General features: G+C 43.3%; 1 protein-coding gene across 1 annotated transcript in view; it reads left to right on the forward strand.

The window, feature by feature from the left end:
• Nucleotides 1–902: 902 nt before the first annotated feature.
• Nucleotides 903–22274, forward strand: part of btbd17a (BTB (POZ) domain containing 17a) — a 31027-nt gene continuing 9655 nt past the window's right edge. The window contains exons 1-3 of the mRNA XM_071393874.1: nucleotides 903–1234; nucleotides 5378–5505; nucleotides 5732–5889. Coding sequence (XP_071249975.1) covers nucleotides 1132–1234; nucleotides 5378–5505; nucleotides 5732–5889 — 389 coding nt within the window. The 5' untranslated portion in view covers nucleotides 903–1131. The remainder of the gene's footprint in view (nucleotides 1235–5377; nucleotides 5506–5731; nucleotides 5890–22274) is intronic.

A 22274-nucleotide genomic window follows, 5' to 3' on the forward strand; every position in this document is an offset into this window, starting at 1 on the left:
ATTATCATTCTTTAGTGGGATCATAAGATCTGTGTTTTGTCTGTGTATAGGTCACATTCCAAAAGATGTTTGCTCGACACAAACAGATGGAACGATTGACCATTGATTGTCTCATTTATTGTCTCTCTAATTAATTAAACGTGATCTGGCCTGAAGCTTTAGATACATGATTGGCTTGGGTCGCTGTGTCACGCATAGGGATTGAGCTCGCTGGTAACACTGACACACAAACACATATACAATGAAATGTGCAGACTAACACTACCAAACCTAGTCAATACGTTCTATGGCCTCAATTGTCCCATTTGTATAGTAACCTGATGATGCCAGCATACTAGCTATGATTAAATAATTGAATGAGATATACTGTACATTATTTAGAAAATGTGGATATTTTGGTTGTCTCAGAGCAGGCCACACGCACACATGCACACACGCACGCACACATGCACTAACACACACGTACTAACAAACACGCACTATCAAACACGCACTAACACACTCAGGCACATAGATTTGTTTCGTACACCACAGCATGACATGTTACCATCAATTGATGCAGTAGTTTCTTTGCCAGTGAAGAATCTCTATCCTAGCACCTTCCTAATACTCTATCTCCTTCACATCGCAGCTATGACCGCCCAAGGCCTGCTATACAGATCCAGATCAATGACATGCACTGAGCAGCAATACACCCAAAGAAGAGAAAGTACTACAAAAATCAAAGCGGTCGTCATGACAATGGCCTACCCGGGCGGGCTGGAGACAGATTCAATCCACCAATCGATGGATGGTTCTATTGTATCTGTGCATGTGCAGAATCCTGCGGTCTGGAACTAGCGGATGTGTGCCAAAGTCTATAGACCTAGAAGAGCCAGTGTCCCACATACAGACCCCTCTTCCTCTTTCAGCATCAGGCCAGACCGACCGACGGAGCAGGACAGCTATAGGATACCACATGCCCAGCTAAGAAGGGGAGAAGAGAGAGACAGAGAAGGGGATATAGAGGAGAAAGAGAAGAAGAGGAGAATAGACAAAGAGAGGGAGGTAGAGAGAGATTGAGAGGAGAAAGGGAGACGAGTGAGACAGAAGAAAAGTACTTTCTGTTAGAGAAGAGGAAAAGAAGGAGAGATGCCTGCTGCCCTTCTCAGACCCAGAGTGCCCCTGGTCCAGACCAACCTGATCAGCACGCTGCTGTTGTCTCTCTGTCTCCACACCGGCTCCGTCACTGGAGGTAAGGCCACCCAACACCACCACTGTCTGTCTGACCCCAGTGACAACTCACCTTGCTGGGTAGGATGACAGCAACAGGGGGTTGAATTGAGATAACAAAACATTTCAGAGCAATGTATTGTAGATGGTCATTGTAGGTGCATATAAACCTTGGGGGCATAGTAAATGTAACCGTGGGAGTGTTTGATCCCTACCTAGCTAGCACATTTGGTTCCTTGGAAGTTTTGGGAACGTATTTTTAGGTTGCCGGTTCAAAGAAAGTTTTACTCTGATTTTGAGAACGTTTTCCAGTGCGGTATTAAACATTTTCTTAAAACTTTCACTGAATGTTTCAATAAGACTTTTAATACCACTGTTGGCTTATTTTGGATTAACTTTTTTGAACTCTTTCCTTGGGCATTAATTCCTTGGGCATTTTTTATTGTGACACAGCATCAGTGAGATGCAAACCTATAGGTTGTTATCAATAAAATGTCACTATAAGGTGCAGAGCGTTCGATTTGCCTGCTGGGGGGCAGGGAAACCCTAAACTCCGCTAAAACCATTGATAACTAGGTGCCGTTTTCAAGGGATTGTTAAATACATGTTAACTATTTACTGTAGTATCGTCACATCTTAAAGAGCGTAGTCAGAACTACAAATGTCTGACTATTCCATGTAAAACAATTGTGCACATTTAGCTCCATCGTCCGAGTTATACAGAAAGTAACTGCATGTGTTTAATGATCAGTAAACATCAATTGATCATGTAATTTCAGATACGTAAGGGTAGCCACACGATATCTCTCAATATTGGCCACCAGTAATTGGATATTTGAGTGATATAAAATAAAGTTTAACTATACCTGACAAGTATGAGTGGTTTAGGTAACTTTCCATCCTTTGTGGGCTCTGCCTGTCAAGCATCAGAAGGGCACATTTGCTAATAATGTTTACTTTGCAAGCTACCAGTAGAAACTTTGTACAGTTGGCTAATCATATATCAAGTAGACCTAATGTCATTTTTTCACTGACCAATTTAGGCCTACCTAGTGGCGTTAGCTAACATCCCTTTTTCAACATTGTTTTTAAGAGTTTTTCAAGATTGCTGCTGACAGACATGATTGGCTACATTGATTGATTGACCACGTCAAACTGGCTGGCTAACAAATATTGTTTGATTTGCTTGCCGTCTATAGTGATGATTACAGTAGCCCGACAGACAACTTTACCAGGACTTGCCAATGTCAAGCTCTTTCCAAAAGCCAAATTTCTGATGAAGCAAGCTAAATAACATGCCAAATGAATAGGCTACCCTCACGTATCTGACAATACATGATCAATTGATGATTACTGATCATTAAAAGCATGCAGTTACTTGCTGTATAACTCTGATGATAGAGATAAACAGTTACTTGCTGTATAACTCTGATGATGGAGCTAAATGTGGAATAATTGGTAATGTGTAGACTATGCTCTTCATGAGGTGATGATATTAAAACCAAATAGGTATAGCTAACATTTATTTAACAATCCCTTGAAAACTGTATGTAGCTAATGTTTTAGCGAAGCTGCCCCCCAGCAACCAAATCGAACACTCCGTACCGTATTGTGACGTTTTATTGATAAAGACCAATAATCTTCTGTTCCCTATCCATGGATTTAGTCCACTGTGCCACCAGAATAATATTCTTAAAACGTTCTTTGAACGTTACTAATGTTTTCTTGTGGTTTTTATGTAACGTCTTCTTGAAGTTCTGAGAACATGACTTTAAATAAAACCATGAGGATATCTGCAGAAAACGTTATGCCGAAGTACTGAAATACCCACGGAAGAACGTTGTTTCTTAATCGCTAGCTGGGTATCCTGCACAATTCCCAGAAAGTTATGGGAAAGTTGTATGCAAAATAACCATAGGACCACCACGCTCTCACCAAGCTCTAAGAAACATATGCTATGCTATGCACACTTGACCTACTCCAATTTGCCTACCGCTCCAACAGATCCACAGAAGATGCCATTTCCATCGCTATTCACACAGCCGTAACACATCTATGTGAGAATGCTGTTAATTGAATACAGTTCAGCATTCAACCCTATTGTTACCTCCAAGCTCAACACCAAGCTCAGAGCCCTGGTTCTGGAGACCACCCTCTGCAACCGGATTTTGGACTTCCTGATGGGCAGACCACAGGCTGTGAGGATTGGCAACAACCCGTCCTCCACACTGACTCTTAACACAGTGTGCAGTACAGCCCTCTGCTGTACTCCCTGTTCACCCACGACTGCGTTGTTTGCATGACACCAACTCCATCATCACGTTTGCTGCTGACACCATGCTTGTTGGCCTGATAACCTATAGTCAGCCTATAGGGAGGAGGTAAGTGAACTGGCATTGTGGTGCCAGTATTGTTTCCATCCCTCTCCTCGCCCCTACCTGGGCTTGAACCAGGAGCCCTCTGCACACATCAACAACTGACAACCACGAAGCATTGTTACCCATCGCTCCACAAAAGCTGCAGCCCTTGCAGAGCAAGGGAAACAACTACTTCAAGGTCTCAGAGCGAGTGACGTCACCGATTGAAACGCTATTAGCGCACACCCCGCTAACTAGCTAGCCATTTCACACCGGTTACACTCACCCCCCTTTTGACCTCCTCCTTTTCCGCAGCAACCAGTGATCCACGTCAACAGCATCAATGTAACAGTTTTGCTTCCATCCCTCTCTTCGCCCCTACCTGGGCTCGAACCAGGGACCCTCTGCACACATCAACAACTGCCTTCCACGAAGCATCGTTACCTATCGCTCCACAAAAGCCACGGCCCTTGCAGAGCAAGGGAAACAACTACTTCATGAGGTCTGATAGAAACTGTCTGAGCCTGTTGGTATCTACAAGCCATCAGCATTCTTAACACTTGAATTGGACTGACCACCTGCACTGACTCTCTGCACCTTAGCACACATGCACTAACTCACGCACACACAGATATACACTCATCCACACACACACATACATTCATGCTACACACACATCACAACTGCTGCTACAAGACTCTTATTATGATTGCTAAATAATGCACAATTTCAACACTTGCCCCCAATTCCCCCTTCCCCAAAACAAGTGTAAATATTGTACTATAAAATGTTTTATCTATTCTACTGAGCCATTTACTTTATGTTCGTATTCTTATCTTTTATTATTTCTTATTGTTGTTGCATTGTCAAGAAGGAACCTGCAAGTAAGCATTTCGGTGGGCGGTGTATACCATGTGTATCCTGTACATACGACTAATAAAACTTGAGACTTGAATGTCAGTGACTGAAATAACAAGACAAAAACTGTTGATGCACAACCAAATTTCAAAATTGCACCTTGTGGATTTGTACCATTCTAACTATCAACAATAAGTTGAGACCCCGACTGAGTTTTGGGAAATTGAACCGCGGGCCTACAAAAGGACGGCTGCCAATTGCCCATTCCTGTTTTCAACAATTAGTGCAGTCTTATAGTAATTTACACTGTCATCCTCATGCCTGTGTGAATCAGTACTGGTTGAGATTTCTGGAAACATTAAGTTAAAGTGTAAATTTACACAAAAGTAACTGATGTTTCTTATTCCCCTTTCTTCCGGAAAAGGAAGTTTGACCAACAGAAAAAGAGGAACTGCCTCTGACAAATTAATAAAAACTAAAATAGATCTTCAATTCAAATAATATAGTCTCTAAATCCCATTTGAATCTGGTCAGGGCATGTATCACAGCCTACATTAGCAGCACATTAATCAAAGTTGAATTAAAACTGACCTACGATCACCCAGACAGTGTGCACAGCTGTGATGATTGATCCCATGGATTGAGACTCTACCCCCTACTCCCAATAGTCATAGTGAAGGTTGAGGGGGCATAGATTGGGCTTTGTCCCGTTTCTTTATTTAACGACCATCCCTTCCCCCTCCTTCTCTTTTCCCTATCCATGGTGAGGGCGCCCAGGTCATCTCCTGCGTCTATGCCCTTGCTAAATATACCACTTTTCAACCTCATATTAATTATCTCCAGCATCATACCAGTGTCTGCATGTGAATACGGTAAATGTTTTGGTTTTGTAGCAACAAAAAGTTAAACCATAGTCATTGCCCTTTAAAACCTAAAACTTCCTATTCTAGGCATAATGAAGGCTGATGAGATCCAGAATGGTGGCGTGGACACCATCAGCCACTCCCTTGCCCTGGTGCAGCGTCTGGAGGCCCTGCTGGCTCAGGGGAACGGCAGCGATGTGGCCCTCAGGGTGCAGGTAGGAAACTAGCCTAGAGAGTTAAAGAGGCGGGCCAGAGACCGGAGGGTTACCGGTTTAAAACCTGGGTCTTACTGGGAAAAATCTGGTGGCTGACACTATCCTTGAACCTTTCTGTGTATTTATGTATGTGTCTTGGGAGGATAAAGGAAAGTGACAAATCGCAGTGTCTGTGACTTTAAAAAAAAGTAATCTTCTTCTCTTCCTCCTCCTCCTCTTCTTCCAGACAGTGGGAGCAGAGCAAGTAAAGGTGATCCAGGCCCACTCCCTGATGCTGTCCCTGCAGAGCCCTGTGTTCGAGGAACTGCTGCTCAGCCATAATGGCACCACCCTGGTCCTCCTGGAGACCGCTGAGTGTGCTGCCGTCTTTGACAAGTTCATCAGGTAATAATAATAACTAGATGGTAATTGTACATGAAGTACAATTGATGGGACTTGCTTTAACGCTTTAAACATATTTTTGTAGTAGTGGTAGAAGTTTAAAAAGTTATACTTTACTATTTAAAGCAAAGCAGTTCTAAAGTATGTATGGTTTTGAAAAACGTTATCGTAGGGATAGTGTCTGCAGTAGTAATTGTAGTGACTGGTTATAGTTAAAAAGGTAGGTAGATGAAAAGTTAGAATAGCTTGGACATATGAAAGTTGGTTTGCTGTACCTAGATTGAACGGTTTAAGAGTTACTGTTGGTGAGTTATATTGTGCTAATTTCTGCTAATTTCTATCGTTTCAGACGATAAACAATTTAAGAATTTGAAGTTAGGATAGCCTGAACATGTAAAAGTTGTTTTAGTGTCTCGAGTTTACTCTTGGTGGGTTATTTATGCAACTGTATATAGTTATAGTTGATAAATATCTTTAAAACACTTGAAGTTAGGATAGCCTGAATGTTTTAAAGTTGATCTTATAGCATAATCTAGCCCTGCAGACAAAGAACCATATACTGTATGTGCATCATTCCCCATTTTCAGATAATCAATCATTTCAAATTGTTTTTGTTTGTGTACCACATCTGGAGTTTTGCAGCTAAAATGTATATGAAGCACATTTAACTATTCCTACTAGTATTGGTATTTTTTAGTTACACAACACACACATTCTCCAGGTTTGCAACATTGTATCATTACTGCCTGACCAGGACCTCAGTCCCTGTGTCTGTTAATCAACACATTACACCAAGAGCTTTGACAGTTTTGATGATGGTCTCATTAGGGCGCATACCCGCTCTTGACAGTCACAAAGACATGCGTTCATGTACTAGTCAGGCACTAATATCTCATTAAGGCACAAAAATAAACTGATGCCTGTATAATTCTACATGTCTCTAACAAGCCTAGCATAAATAATATAATAATAATAAGAAAGGAAAATAAGCTAAAACAATGTAACGTCTATACAGGTCCATTAACCCATAACGAACAGTAACAATGATGATAGACAATCTGCTTGAATATCCTTGTCTAGCTTACACTACTTGAGATGGTCATACACTCTCTCTTTAGACCAGCAGCTGCAGGATTGCAAGTTCTGCTGGTGTATCATCTGCTTCAAGTTCATTGAGTGTACAATAATATGTCTATTCAGTCACACCAAGCCTGAGAGAATCAAAGCCTGCTGCTTCTCGTATGGGACTGTGTAGAATCCGCTGCAAAGCTGCCACCTGCGCTCCTCCGTCAACTTTACACAAAACATTCTGCACGTAACATTATAGGCACACACTCGCCCTTATGCAGGAATCAGTGTAATGTTACTGATAGCCATTAATCATCAGGTGGATAGATAGATAGATAGATAGATTAATCAAGCAACCACTTTCTTAATGTATAGCCTATTAGCTATTAGATATGTTTCACTGCAGCTAGTTAAACAGAACTAAATAACGTTGTTAGCCAGCTACCTACGTTAGCCAGCTACCTACGTTAGCCAGCTAGCAAGCTAGCTTGGTTGATATACGGTTCTTCCACGTACCTCTTTTGGACAAGTTTTCCCAGTTTTTCTTGCCCCTTACGATTAATATAGGGTTTCCCCGAAGGCCTCAATGTCTTTCATTGCCTGTCCTTCCAATCCTTTAGTTTGGTCTTTCTTTTCTTTCCTACATTTTGGCGATTTTCATCGGCAGCAGAAAATGAAAGTGCTTGTCCGTCCATTCTTAGTTGTGGACATAAAAGTTTTTTTCCCGAGTGAGCCTATTTTAAAACATAAAATACAGTCTCATTAGTGCATGAACGTCTTGCGAAACCACTTCATTTAATAGAGATGAAATCAATGTCAAATAATAAATGTCACATATACAGTTGTTCATCACAAGGGCAAGATTGTAGTCAGTAGATGGGGTCAGCTGTTGTGTGGTTGTGGTCAGAAGTGATGTAGTTCTGGTCAGTAGTAGACTGGTCAGAAGTTGTGTGGTTGTGGTCATTAGTTGTGTTCAGTAGTTGCATGGTTATGGTTAGTAGTTGTGGTCAGTAGTTGTGTGGTTGTGGTTAGTAGTTGTGTTGTGTTGTGGTCAGTAGTTGTGTGGTTGTGGTCAGTAGTTGTGGTCAGTATCTGTGTGGTTGTGTTCAGTAGTTGTGTAGTTGTGGTCAGTAATTGTGGTCAGTAGTTGTGGTCAATAGTTGTGTGCTTGTGGTCTGTACTTGTATGGTCCAGTTGCTAGGCAACAGGAGCCTTGTCAACACTGCTCCCTTATACTGTAGCTAAAGCAAGTGTGAGATACATGCTAACATACAGTTTGTTTGTGCTAATACTAAATAAATACTGCACATAGACCCACAAAACTTATTTGCTAGATTCGTGATAGTGTTTATAGACAAAGCAAGGAAAGTGAACTTCAACGCGATGTAGTTTATTGGAATTTGGAGCTGTTATTGGTAAATAATTAATCTGCTAGCTTCTGACATGACTTGCTGCATCTAGAAAGAGAGCAGTTGATGGGTAACTAAAAAAGCTACAGTGGGGAGAACAAGTATTTGATACACCGCCGATTTTGCAGGTTTTCCTACTTACAAAGCATGTAGAGGTCTGTCATTTTTATCATAGGTACACTTCAACTGTGAGAGAAGGAATCTAAAACAAAAATCCAGAAAATCACATTGTATGATTTTTAAGTAATTAATTGGCATTTTATTGCATGACATAAGTATTTGATACATCAGAAAAGCAGAACTTAATATTTGGTACAGAAACCTTAGTTTGCAATTACAGAGATCATACGTTTCCTGTAGTTCTTGACCAGGTTTGCACACACTGCAGCAGGGATTTTGGCCCACTCCTCCATACAGACCTTCTCCAGATCCTTCAGGTTTCGGGGCTGTCGCTGGGCAATACGGACTTTCGGCTCCCTCCAAAGATTTTCTATTGGGTTCAGGTCTGGAGACTGGCTAGGCCACTCCAGGACCTTGAGATGCTTCTTACGGAGCCACTCCTTAGTTGCCCTGGCTGTGTGTTTCGGGTCGTTGTCATGCTGGAAGACCCAGCCACGACCCATCTTCAATGCTCTTACTGAGGGAAGGAGGTTGTTGGTCAAGATCTCGCGATACATGGCCCCATCCATCCTCTCCTCAATACGGTGCAGTTGTCCTGTCCCCTTTGCAGAAAAGCATCCCCAAAGAATGATGTTTCCACTTCCATGCTTCACGGTTGGGATGGTGTTCTTGGGGTTGTACTCATCCTTCTTCTTCCTCCAAACACGGCGAGTGGAGTTTAGACCAAAAAGCTCTATTTTTGTCTCATCAGACCACATGACCTTCTCCCATTCCTCCTCTGGATCATCCAGATGGTCATTGGCAAACTTCAGACGGGCCTGGACATGCGCTGGCTTGAGCAGGGGGACCTTGCGTGCGCTGCAGGATTTTAATCCATGACGGCGTAGTGTGTTACTAATGGTTTTCTTTGAGACTGTGGTCCCAGCTCTCTTCAGGTCATTGACCAGGTCCTGCCGTCTAGTTCTGGGCTGATCCCTCACATTCCTCATGATCATTGATGCCCCACGAGGTGAGATCTTGCATGGAGCCCCAGACCGAGGGTGATTGACCGTCATCTTGAACTTCTTCCATTTTCTAATAATTGTGCCAACAGTTGTTGCCTTCTCACCAAGCTGCTTGCCTATTGTCCTGTAGCCCATCCCAGCCTTGTACAGGTCTACAATTTATCCCTGATGTCCTTACACAGCTCTCTGGTCTTGGCCATTGTGGAGAGGTTGGAGTCTGTTTGATTGAGTGTGTGGACAGGTGTCTTTTATACAGGTAACGAGTTCAAACAGGTGCAGTTAATACAGGTAATGAGTGGAGAACAGGAGGGCTTCTTAAAGAAAAACTAACAGGTCTGTGAGAGCCGGAATTCTTACTGGTTGGTAGGTGATCAAATACTTATGTCATGCAATAAAATGCAAATTAATTACTTAAAAATCATACAATGTGATTTTCTGGATTTTTGTTTTAGATTCCGTCTCTCACAGTTGAAGTGTACCTATGATAAAAATGACAGACCTCTACATGCTTTGTAAGTAGGAAAACCTGCAAAATCGGCAGTGTATCAAATACTTGTTCTCCCCACTGTATATCTACAGATTGATACAAGCTATTCCTAATATGTATTCTGTTTTGAAAAGCAGATAAGTAGATGAACATTTTATACTCATGTTTTTGTTTGACTTGTTGGGGTAGTGGTCAAAACGGCAGTTGTTTGGAAAAAGAGTGGTAATGCAGTTACTAAAACAGCTGTACCGTAGGTTCCGTAGTGAATAATGTTGTTCCGTAAACAGATATGAATAGCAGAGAAGTAGACAAAGATGTCCTACCCTCTAACTTTTTGTCTAACTTGTTGGGGCACTGGTCAAAGTGGCAGCTGTCTGCAAAAAAGTTACAGAAAATGTTGTTGATGTGGTTACTAAATCAGCTGTAACTTTTTATCAGAATCATTTTTGGGGTTCAAACCCCATATTTGAGTAACAGAGAAGTAGACCAAGATGTAAACACTTTAACTTCTTCCCTAAGTTGTTGCAACATGGTCAAAGTAGCTGATTTGTGTCAAAAGTTGCATTATTGCATTTACAGTGAATGGAAGATGGAAGTGATGATGTCACAATGGGGCTTTTTAGAATCTTGAGGAATTCCCAAACAAGGAAATGGACAAAATGGACAAAAAGAAGGACAAAAAGTGCAATATTTTAAAAAGCATAAAAGTGATCAAAAGTTGTAAAGAAGCAACTCAAGCGCGACCATTCTGCATGTTTTAACATTTGAATGGTGTTTCTTGCTTAAACGGTGTAAGAGGACTAGTGCGCTTAAAGAATAAGAAGCCTGTTGAAGATTGAAGCTGGGGCTTTTGCTTTGCTAGCCACACAATGATTCATTTGATTTATAAAGCACATTTCTCACATCAAAGGCGCTAAAGTGAGGGAGAGCATTGAGTGTGCTGCCTTCTAAGTTTGGGTGAAAAGGGAGACACACACTTGCATGCACGCACATACACACACACACACACAAAATATATATATATATATATATATATATATATATATATATATATATATATACACACACAGTGTGTTGCCATATCCGGTTCTTCAGTTGAGGAGGGAGACTAGAGGAAGTAGCCTGGTTAACCATGTGGACCGCTGCCCTCCCCACTAGAGGAAGTAGGTAATAAGTCAGAGGGAATTATATCATGAGGAATTCCCCTCCTGGCAAGCTTTACACACCAAGGTTTAGGGTTAATTGAAAAAAAATTGGAGGAGAGGGAATTTTACTGTATATGTCACAAATGCTTTATATACAGTATTTATGACAGTGTACAACAGTTCTGTATTTTCATATAGCTTGTGTGACATCTTGTGGGTGTACTAAGTAATTGACTAATTCAGCATGGTTGGTTGGTGTGAGAATACAGTATATAAATGAGTAGTAAAACCTAATGGTCTATGGAGGAGCCAGCACATCAATCATTGATCATAGTAGTGTTGTCACGATACCAGAATTGTTGGCTTCGATACCGATACTAGGTTTAGTATCTCAATACTTAATACCATCACAATACTCATTACCAAAACGATACCACAGCAAAAAAAGAATGCATATTAGCCAAAGAAACAGATTGACACTTGATCCAGGCAGATAAACTCAGCTACTGCTCTGTTTAATCGTTGGGCTTCTTTTTAGTTCAATATCATGAACATTTTTCAGAGAGACATGTATGCATTAATTCATCAATTATACAATCAAACAATACATATGACTTTGTTTTTACCAATCTATTTATTTGAATGGTAAATCTCTGTTGATAAAATTTGGTAAAACAAGATGTAGCCTAGAACTATCCACAATACAGGTGAATGCATATTCAATAGGAGTGTGTGCATGCACTGCGTTATTAAGCTTGTTTTGGCTGATTTCATGGGGTTACAGATGACAAACAATCTGTTTCCATTCCATTTGGGACTTATTTTATTTACTGTTTACGGTTTTCATACTATCACAAACCAGTGGAGGCTGCTGAAGGGAGGATGGCTCATAATAATGGCTGGAATGGAGTTAATGCAATGGTACCAAACACATGATACCACTCCATTGACTCCATTCCAGCCATTGTTGTGAGCCGTGCTCCCTTCAGCAGCCTCCACTGGTTTGTGATAGTACGAAAACCATAAACACAACATATGCTGATTTCAAAGCTGATTGCCACCAAAAACTTTATTAATTCACTTATTCGAGTGACAAAGTGTCCCCATGAGTGACAGAAGACAGCCAATCACGGCGAAACTAGAGAACATTACCAACCCCTAAGCTCCGTATTTTCCGCTGGCTGCCCCACCACCAGACCAAGCACTGGGCTAGGCTGAAACACCTGCATTTTGGAGCTGCCATACTCAAGAATGCAAAAAAGAGATCAAATGTGTACTTGGCATTATTAACTCAATGATTATTTATATTTTTACATTCTCAAACTGATATGTGACACGTATTAATACCAAAATAACATGCAAAACAAGCAAAAATATATATTTAAATAATAAACAGTACAAGTCAAAAGTTTGGACACACATAGTCATTCAAGGGTTTTTGTCTATTTTTACTATTTTCTACATTGTAGAATAATAGTGAAGACATCACAACTATGAAATAACACATATGGAATCATGTAGTAAACAAAAAAAGTGTTAAATGAATCAAAATACATTTTATATTTGGGATTCTTCAAAGTAAACACCCTTTGCCTTGATGACAGCTTTGCACACACTTGGTATTCTCTCAACCAGCTTCACCTGGAATGCTTTTCCAACAGTCTTGAAGGAGTTCCAACATATGCTGAGCACTTGTTAGATGTTTTTCATTCACTCTGCGGTCCAACTCATCCCAAACCATCCCAATTGGGTTGAGGTCGGGTGATTGTGAAGGCCAGGTCATCTGATGCAGCACTCCATCACTCTCCTTCTTGGTCAAATATCCCTTACACAGCCTGGAGATGTGTTGCGTCATTGTCCTGTTGAAAAACAAATGATAGTCCCACTAAGTGCAAACCAGATGGGATGGTGTATTGCTGCAGAATGCTGTGGTAGCCATTCTGGTTAAGTATGCCTTGAATTCTAAATAAATCACTGACAGTGTCACCATCACAGCACCCCCACACCATCACACCTCCTCCTCCATGCTTCATGGTGGGAACCACACATGCAGAGATAATCCGTTCACCTACTCTGCGTCTCACAAAGACACAGCGGTTGGAACCAAAAATCTCAAATTTGGACTCATCAGACCAAAGGACAGATTTCCACTGGTCTAATGTCCATTGCTCGTGTTTCTTGGCCCAAGTAAGTCTCTTCTTTTTATTGGTGTCCTTTAGTAGTGGTTTCTTTGCAGCAATTAGACCATGAAGGCCTGATTCACGCAATCTCCTCTGAACAGTTGATGTTGAGGTGTTTGTTACTTGAACCATGTGAAGCATTTATTTAGGCTGCCATTTCTGAGTCTGGTAACTCTTATGAACTTATCCTCTGCAGCAGAGGTTATATTGGGTCTTCCTTTCCTGTGGCAGTCCTCATGAGAGCCAGTCATCATAGCGCTTGATGGTTTTTGCGACTGCACTTGAAGAAACTTTCAAAGTTCTTCAAATCATCTGGATTGACTGATCTTCATGTCTTAAAGTAATGATGGACTGTCGTTTCTCTTTGCTTATTTGAGCTGTTCTTGCCATAATATGGACTTGGTCTTTTTACAAAATAGGGCTATCTTCTGTATACCACCCCTACCTTGTCACAACACAACTGATTGGCTCAAACGCATTAAAAGGAAAGAAATTCCACAAATTAACTTTTAAAAAGGCACACCTGTTAATTGAAGTTCTTTCCATGTGACTACTTCATGAAGTGGCAACTGAGTGGCACGGCAGTTTAAGGCACTGCATATCAGTGCTAGAGGCGTCACTACAGACCCTGGCTCGATTCCAGGCTGTATCACAACCGTCTGTGATTGGGAGTCCCATAGGGCTGAGCACAATTGGCACTGCATCGTACGGGTTAGGGTTTGGCCGGGGTAGGCTGTCATTGTAAATAAGAATTTGTTCTTAACTGACTATAATGAAGGTTAAATCAAATAAAAGCTGGTTGAGAGAATGCCAATAGTGTGCAAAGCTGTCATCAAGGCAAAGGGTGGCTACTTTGAAGAATGTCATATACAGTTGAAGTCAGAAGATTACATACACCTTAGCCAAATACATTTAAACTCAGTTTTTCACCATTCCTGACATTTAATCCTAGTAAAAATTCCCTGCCTTAGGTCAGTTAGGATCACCACTTTATTTTAAGAATGTGAAATGTCAGAATAATAGTAGAGAGAATTGTTTATTTCAGCTTTTATTTCTTTCATCACATTCCCCGTGGGTCAGAAGTTTACATACACTCAATTAGTCTTTGGTAGCATTGCCTTTAATTTCTTTAACTTGGGTCAAACGTTTCGGGAAACCTTCCACAAGCTTCCCACAATAAGTTGGGTGAATTTTGGCCCATTCCTCCTGACAGAGCTGTTGTAACTGAGTCAGGTTTGTGGGCCTCCTTGCTCGCACACGCTTTTTCAGTTCTGCCTACACATTTTCTGTAGGATTGAGGTCAGGGCATTATGATGGCCACTCCAATACCCTGACTTTGTTGTCCTTTTTGCCACAACTTTGGGAGTATGCTTGGGGTCATTGTCCATTTGGAAGACCTATTTGCGACCAAGATTTAACTTCCTGACTGATGTCTTGAGATGTTGCTTCAATATATCCACATCATTTTGCTTCCTCATGATGCCATCTATTTTGTGAAGTGCACCAGTCCCTCCTGCAGCAAAGCACCCCCACAACATGATGCCACCACCCCCGTGCTTCACGGTTGGGATGGTGTTCTTCGGGCTTGCAGTTCTATTTTTGTTTCATCAGACCAGAGGACATTTCTCCAAAAAGTATGATCTTTGTCCCCATGTGCAGTTGCAAACCGTAGTTTGGCTTTTTTATGGTGGTTTTGGAGCAGTGGCTTCTTCCTTGCTGAGCGGCCTTTCAGGTTATGTCGATATAGGACTCGTTTTACTGTGGATATCGATACCTTTGTACCTGTTTCCTATAGCATCTTCACAAGGTCCTTTGCTGTTGTTCTGGGATTGATTTGCACTTTTCGCACCAAAGTACGTTCATCTCTAGGAGACAGAACGCATCTCCTTCCTGAGCGGTATGATGGCTGCGTGGTCCCATGGTGTTTATACTTGCTGCTATTGTTTGTACAGATGAACGTGGTACTTTCAGGCATTTGGAAATTGCTCCCAAGGATGAACCAGACTTGTGGAGATCTACAATTTTTTTCTGAGGTCTTGGCTGATGTCTTTTGATTTTCCCATGATGTCAAGCAAAGAGGCACTGAGTTTGAAGGTAGGCCTTGAAATACATCCACAGGTACACCTCCAATTGACTCAAATTATGTCAATTAGCCTATCAGAAGCTTCTAAAGCCATGACATCATTTTCTGGAATTTTCCAAGCTGTTTAAAGGCACAGTCAACTTAGTGTATGTAAACATCTGACCCACTGGAATTGTGATACAGTGAATTATAAGGGAAATAATCTGTTGGAAAAATGACTTGTGTCATGCACAAAGTAGATGTCCTAACCGACTTGCCAAAACTATAGTTTGCTAACAAGACATTTGTGGAGTGGTTGAAAAAACTGTTTTAATGACTCCAACCTAAGTGTATGTAAACTTCCGACTTCAACTGTATGAAATATATTTTTATTTGTTTTACACTTTTTTGGTTAATACATGATTCCATATGTGTTATTTCATAGTTGTGATGTTTACATTATTATTCAACAATGTAGAACATTTTAAAAATAAAGATAAACCCATTAATTAGTAGTTGTGACCAAACTTTTGACAGGTAATGTATATTTTTTTAGCTAAACAGTTGGGGCTCAAAACCTTCCTTGAATGACGGGTCGCCTCTGCTGCCAGGCCATTGCAGGATATCTTGGTTGACTCATTTTCCCCGGCTTTGTAAAGACTACAGCCTGACAGGAGCCAAACTTCCTTGTTCCCACCCTCGAAGGCAGTCTTTTGAAAATTGGGGCGGTACTAGTTTACAGGTGCGATATTACTGTACACTGACTATCCTCAAAGATTGCTAAAGAATTATTATGAATCTGATGATGCCTCCTTCCAAGAAGAGCTGGACGCCAAAATGTTAAATGTTCTTTTTAAATAGGAACATACAGCCCTATTTATTTATAATCAAATCAAAGTGTATTTGTCACGTGTGCCGAATACAACAAGTGTAGACGACGTTACAGTGAAATGCTTACTTACAAGCCCTAACCAACTGTGCAATTTTTAAGTAAAAAATAGGCATTAGGTTAACAATAGATAAGTAATGAAATAAAGAAAACTGTAAAATTACAGTGTAAATAACAGTAGCGAGGCTATATACAGGTGGTACTGGTACAGAGTCAATGTGCTGGGGCACCGGTTACTCAGGCTCAATGCAAATAGTCCGGATAGCCATTTGATTACCTGGTCAGGAGTCTTATGGCTTGGGGGTAAAAGCTGTTGAGAAGCCTTTTGGTCCTAGAATTGGCTCTCCGGTACCGCTTGTGACTCATTAGTCTTGGAGTAATTACACCTGTGTGTTGTAGCTAGCTAGCTAAAATTGTCTGTGAGAAATCTCATATCCTACACCATGCTGGTACAGTAGGAATACAGACAAATGCCCATGAATGTGTAATAGCATTTTCATCTTTCTCTCACAGACAATACCGCTTGGATACAAAAAAGGTGATGACTCGAGGGGAAAGGTCCCATAACAACAATCTCCCTGTCACGTTCCTGACCTATTGTTCCTTTTTCTTTTATTTATTTAGTTGGTCAAGGCGTGAGTTGGGGTGGGTTGTCTTTGTGTGTTTTTGTATTGTCTAGGGTGTTGTATGGTTTAGGGGGTTAAGTAGAGTAGATGGGTTAGTGTTTAGTATAGATGTCTAGGAAAGTCTATGGTTGCCTGAATTGGTTCTCAATCAGAGACAGCTGGTTATTGTTGTCTCTGATTGGGAGCCATATTTAAGGCAGCCATGGGCTTTAGCTGTTTTGTGGGTAATTGTCTATGTGTAGTGTTTGTGTCAGCACTATCTGTATTATTAGCTTCACGGTCGTCAGTTTTGTTATTTTGTTAGTTCGTGATTAGTTGTTTGTTTCTTGTTTGTTTTTTCTCTCTTCTTAAAATAAAGAAGATGTATTTTGCACACGCTGCGCCTTGGTCCTCTCTCTCACAGCAAGACGATCGTGACAGAATTACCCACCAATCTAGGACCAAGCGGCAACAGGACCCACCTACACAGGATTCATGGACATGGGAGGAGATACTGGATGGTAAGGGACCTTGGGTACAACCGGGAGAATATCGCCTCCCTCGTGAAGAGCTGGAGGCAGCTAAAGCCGAGAGGAGGCGATATGAGGAGGCAGCACGGAAGCAAGGCTGGAAGCCCGTGAGTACAACCCAAAAATTTCTTGGGGGGGGGCCTTAAAGGGAGTGTGGCGAAGTCAGATAGGAGACCTGCGCCTACTCCCTGTACTTACCGTGGAGAGCGAAAGTACGGGCGGACACCGTGTTACGCAGTAGAGCGCATGGTGTCTCCTGTACGCGTGCATAGCCCGGTTCGGTACATTCCAGCTCCACGTATCGGCCGGGCTAAATTGAGCGTTGAGCCGGATGTCATGAAGCCGGCCCAACGTATCTGGCCACCAGTGCGTCTCCTCGGGCCGGCTTACATGGCACCAGCCTTACGTATGGTGTCCCCGGTTCGCCTACATAGCCCGGGGAGCATACAACCAGGTAAGGTTGGACAGGCTCAGTGCTCAAGGGAGCCAGTACGCCTGCACGGTCCGGTATTTCCGGCGCCACCTCCCCGCTCCAGCCCAGTACCACCAGTGCCTACACCACGCACCAGGCTTCCTGTGCGTCTTCAGAGCCCTGTGCCTCCTCCACGCACTAGCTCTATGGTGCGTGTCTCCAGTCCTTTACCACCAGTGCCAACACCACGCACCAAGCCTCCTGTGTGTCCCCAGAGTCCTGTGCGTCCTGTTGCTGCTCCCCGCACTAGCCCTGAGATGCGTGTCCTCAGCCCGGTACCACCAGTTCCGGCACCACGCACTAGGCCTAATGTGCGTCCCCAGGGTCCAGCATGCCCTGTTCCTTCTCCCCGCACTAGCCTGAAGGTGCGTGTCCTTAGCCCGGTACCTCCAGTTCCGGCACCACGCACCAGGCCTACAGTGCGTCTCAGCCGGCCAGAGTCTGCCGTCTGCCCAACGGCGCCTGAACTGCCCGTCTGCCCAACGGCGCCTGAACTGCCCGTCTGCCCAACGGCGCCTGAACTGCCAGTCTGCCCAACGGCGCCTGTACTGCCCGTCTGCCCAACGCCGTCTGAACTGTCCGTCTGCCATGAGTCTTCAAAGCCGCCCGTCTGCCATGAGTCTTCAAAGCCGCCCGTCTGCCATGAGCCTTCAGAGCCGTCTGCCAGACAGGAGCCGCTAGAGCCTACCGCCAGACAGGAGCAGCCAGAGCCTACCGCCAGACAGGATCAGCCAGAGCTTTCCGCCAGACAGGATCAACCAGAGCCTTCCGCCAGACAGGATCAGCCAGAGCCTTCCGCCAGACAGGATCAGCCAGAGCCTTCCGCCAGACAGGATCAGCCAGAGCCTTCCGCCAGACAGGATCAGCCAGAGCCTTCCGCCAGACAGGATCAGCCAGAGCCTTCCGCCAGACAGGCTCAGCCAGAGCCTTCCGCCAGACAGGATCAGCCAGAGCCTTCCGCCAGACAGGATCAGCCAGATCCGTCAGCCAGACAGGATCAGCCAGATCCGTCAGCCAGCCATGAGCAGCCAGATCCGTCAGCCAGCCATGAGCAGCCAGATCCGTCAGCCAGCCATGAGCAGCCAGATCCGTCAGCCAGCCATGAGCAGCCAGATCCGTCAGCCAGCCATGAGCAGCCAGATCCGTCAGCCAGCCATGAGCAGCCAGATCCGTCAGCCAACCATGAGCAGCCAGATCCGTCAGCCAGCCATGAGCAGCCAGATCCGTCAGCCAGCCATGAGCAGCCAGATACGTCAGCCAGCCATGAGCAGCCCAGCCAGGATCCGCCAGAGCCGTCCAGCCAGGATCCGCCGGAGCCATCCAGCCAGGATCCGCCAGCCAGTCCGGTGCTGTCCCTCAGTCCGGAGCTGCCGTCCCTCAGTCCGGAGCTGCCCCTTATCCTGGTGCTGCCCCTTATCCTGGTGCTGCCCCTTAGTCCGGTGCTGCCCCTTAGTCCGGTGCTGCCCCTGCGTCCGGTGCTGCCCCTGCGTCCGGTGCTGCCCCTCAGTCCGGTGCTGCCCCTCAGTCCGGTGCTGCCCCTTAGTCCGGTGCTGCCCCTTAATCCAGTGGGGTTAATGTGGAGGGTAGTCATTTGGAGGAGGCTACGAAAGCGGGTAGTGACTATGGTGGGGTGGGGACCACGACCAGTGCCAGAGCCGCCACCACGGACAGACGCCCACCCAGACCCTCCCCTAGACTTTATGCTGGTGCGCCCGGAGTTCACACCTTAAGGGGGGGGTTATGTCACGTTCCTGACCTATTGTTCCTTTTTCTTTTATTTATTTAGTTGGTCAGGGCGTGAGTTGGGGTGGGTTGTCTTTGTGTGTTTTTGTATTGTCTAGGGTGTTGTATGGTTTAGGGGGTTAAGTAGAGTAGATGGGTTAGTGTTTAGTATAGATGTCTAGGAAAGTCTATGGTTGCCTGAATTGGTTCTCAATCAGAGACAGCTGGTTATTGTTGTCTCTGATTGGGAGCCATATTTAAGGCAGCCATGGGCTTTAGCTGTTTTGTGGGTAATTGTCTATGTGTAGTGTTTGTGTCAGCACTATCTGTATTATTAGCTTCACGGTCGTCAGTTTTGTTATTTTGTTAGTTCGTGATTAGTTGTTTGTTTCTTGTTTGTTTTTTCTCTCTTCTTAAAATAAAGAAGATGTATTTTGCACACGCTGCGCCTTGGTCCTCTCTCTCACAGCAAGACGATCGTGACACTCCCCTTGTATTAAAGTGACTCCGACAACCTCACTGCACCACCACTTTGTAGAACTGTAGTATTTATTATACACTTTAGTAGTATATTTTCGTTCTACTGTATATATGTAATACATTGCCATAACTGTTCCTGCATACTGCTATGTAAACTCACTGTCACGCCCTGACCATAGAGATCCATTGTTTCTCTATGGTATAGTAGGTCAGGGCGTGACTGGGGTGTTCTAGTCTATTTCTATGTGGTGTTCTAGTTTATTATTTCTATGTGGCGTTCTAGTTTTCATATTTCTATGTTGGTGTGCTTGATATGGTTCCCAATTAGAGGCAGCTGGTAATCATTGTCTCTAATTGGGGATCATATTTAGGTAGCCTTTTTCCCACCTGTGTTTTGTGTGATATTGAATTTTGTATTTTGAGTTAGTGTATGTAGCACCTCTGTAGTCACGGTTCGTTGTTTGTTTCTTGTTTTGTTTTATAGTTTCACTTTAATAAATTATGTGGAACTGTAATCACGCTGCGCCTTGGTCCTTCTCTACAAACGAACATGACAGAATATCCCACCACAACAGGACCAAGCAGCGTGCCCAGGAGGAGAGTGTATCCTGGACTTGGGAGGAGATCCTGGATGGGAAGGGATCCTGGACTTGGGAAGAAATCCTGGCAGGACAGGATCGCATTCCTTGGCAGGAGACGCAAGGAGAGAAGGGAGAACAGTGTCGTGTCTTTGCTATCGTTAAATTGAAGACTTATAGTTTTTATCAAAGATTCCTGTAATTAGGGATTACGCGATCACTTGAGTAATAACGTACCTAATTAACTATGAATTCGAGGGCACCAGGGAAAGTTATTAGATTACAAAGTTATAATTTCCCAATATAACCTTTCAGATATTTTCATATCTGATCAATAGTCTTCTAATTAATGATGTATTTACTTTACCTCACGTTAGTCTCATTCCAAACGTCGTAAATTGTTGATTATCTGCACGAACCCAGTCTTCACTATGAGTCATCCATACATCAATTGTCTTAAATCATTTATTTATTACTAACTAATTAATTCACAGAAATGCATAAACAAACAAACAAACTTAAAATGGGTTACATGAAATGATGGGAGAAATAGGCCCTAGGGGGCTAAACCGGCATGGCAGCTTGTTAGACAAAGGAAAAATTGGCGTTCGACCAAGAAGTCACTACAGAGTTCATAATTATAACAATTGACATGCTAATCCTTTACACATGAACGCTCACTCATTCGGGAACAATTGCAATCAATATATATATATTTACGCTCATTGTGTGTCGTCTTGATCGTTGGAGAGAAGTTCGTTTTGTTGGAGTTCCCTCTGTCGTAGTTATTGTGGATTGTTCAGAGTGACATTCGTTGTAGAATGCTTGTTTCGGCGGTTGTCTTTCTTCGCGTTCAATGATACCGAATTCCTAGCTGCAGACTAGTAGTCAATATCAAAACTTGTTATTATTCGTATCAGAGTTTTAACCACGTGGTATGGTTAAAGATTCAGCAATGTTACATTAACCTTCGTTCTCCCCATTGAGGATAAACATGGTCTAATGGTAATTTCTTAGAGTTGGCTTTTATTCAGATAGCAGAGAGGGGCTGTCCCATGGTCTCTGACCCAACTGGCTCAGGGGCGGGTCCTCAAGTTCTGTGAGGTGGAAGAGAATTCCTTTGTCCTGAAAGTTTACCCTCTCTCTTAATAGTGTTTGGCCATGAGGAGATTCTCAGGAATTTACGACATCTCTCTGTGATCACCACATGGGTTGTGGTAGGAAAGGGAGAGGCAGGGAGAGGGGGATGGGGTTTGCAGTACCCAAGCAGGCAACATCATGACAACAGCGACGACGCCGGGGTTCGCGGCCACAAGGAAAGCCCAAAAGAGAGCCCACATTTTTTTGTGGGGGGCTACACGGGTTGGTCGGCGGAGCGAGGTGTGAACCAGTGACAACATGGAAGGAAGTAGAGAGTAGCCTTTTACCCACCTGTGTTTTGTGGGATATTACATTTTGTATTTTGAGTTAGTGTATGTAGCACCACTGTAGTCACGGTTCATGTTTGTTTCTTGTTTTGTTTTATAGTTTCACCAATAAATTATGTCGAACTGTAATCCCGCTGCGCCTTGGTCCTTCTCTACAAACGAACGTGACACTCACCTCGGTCTCTAGAGCAAATAAACTGTCTTGAATAC

Source organism: Salvelinus alpinus, chromosome 3, assembly GCF_045679555.1.
Source record: "Salvelinus alpinus chromosome 3, SLU_Salpinus.1, whole genome shotgun sequence".
Classification (NCBI taxonomy): domain Eukaryota; kingdom Metazoa; phylum Chordata; class Actinopteri; order Salmoniformes; family Salmonidae; genus Salvelinus; species Salvelinus alpinus.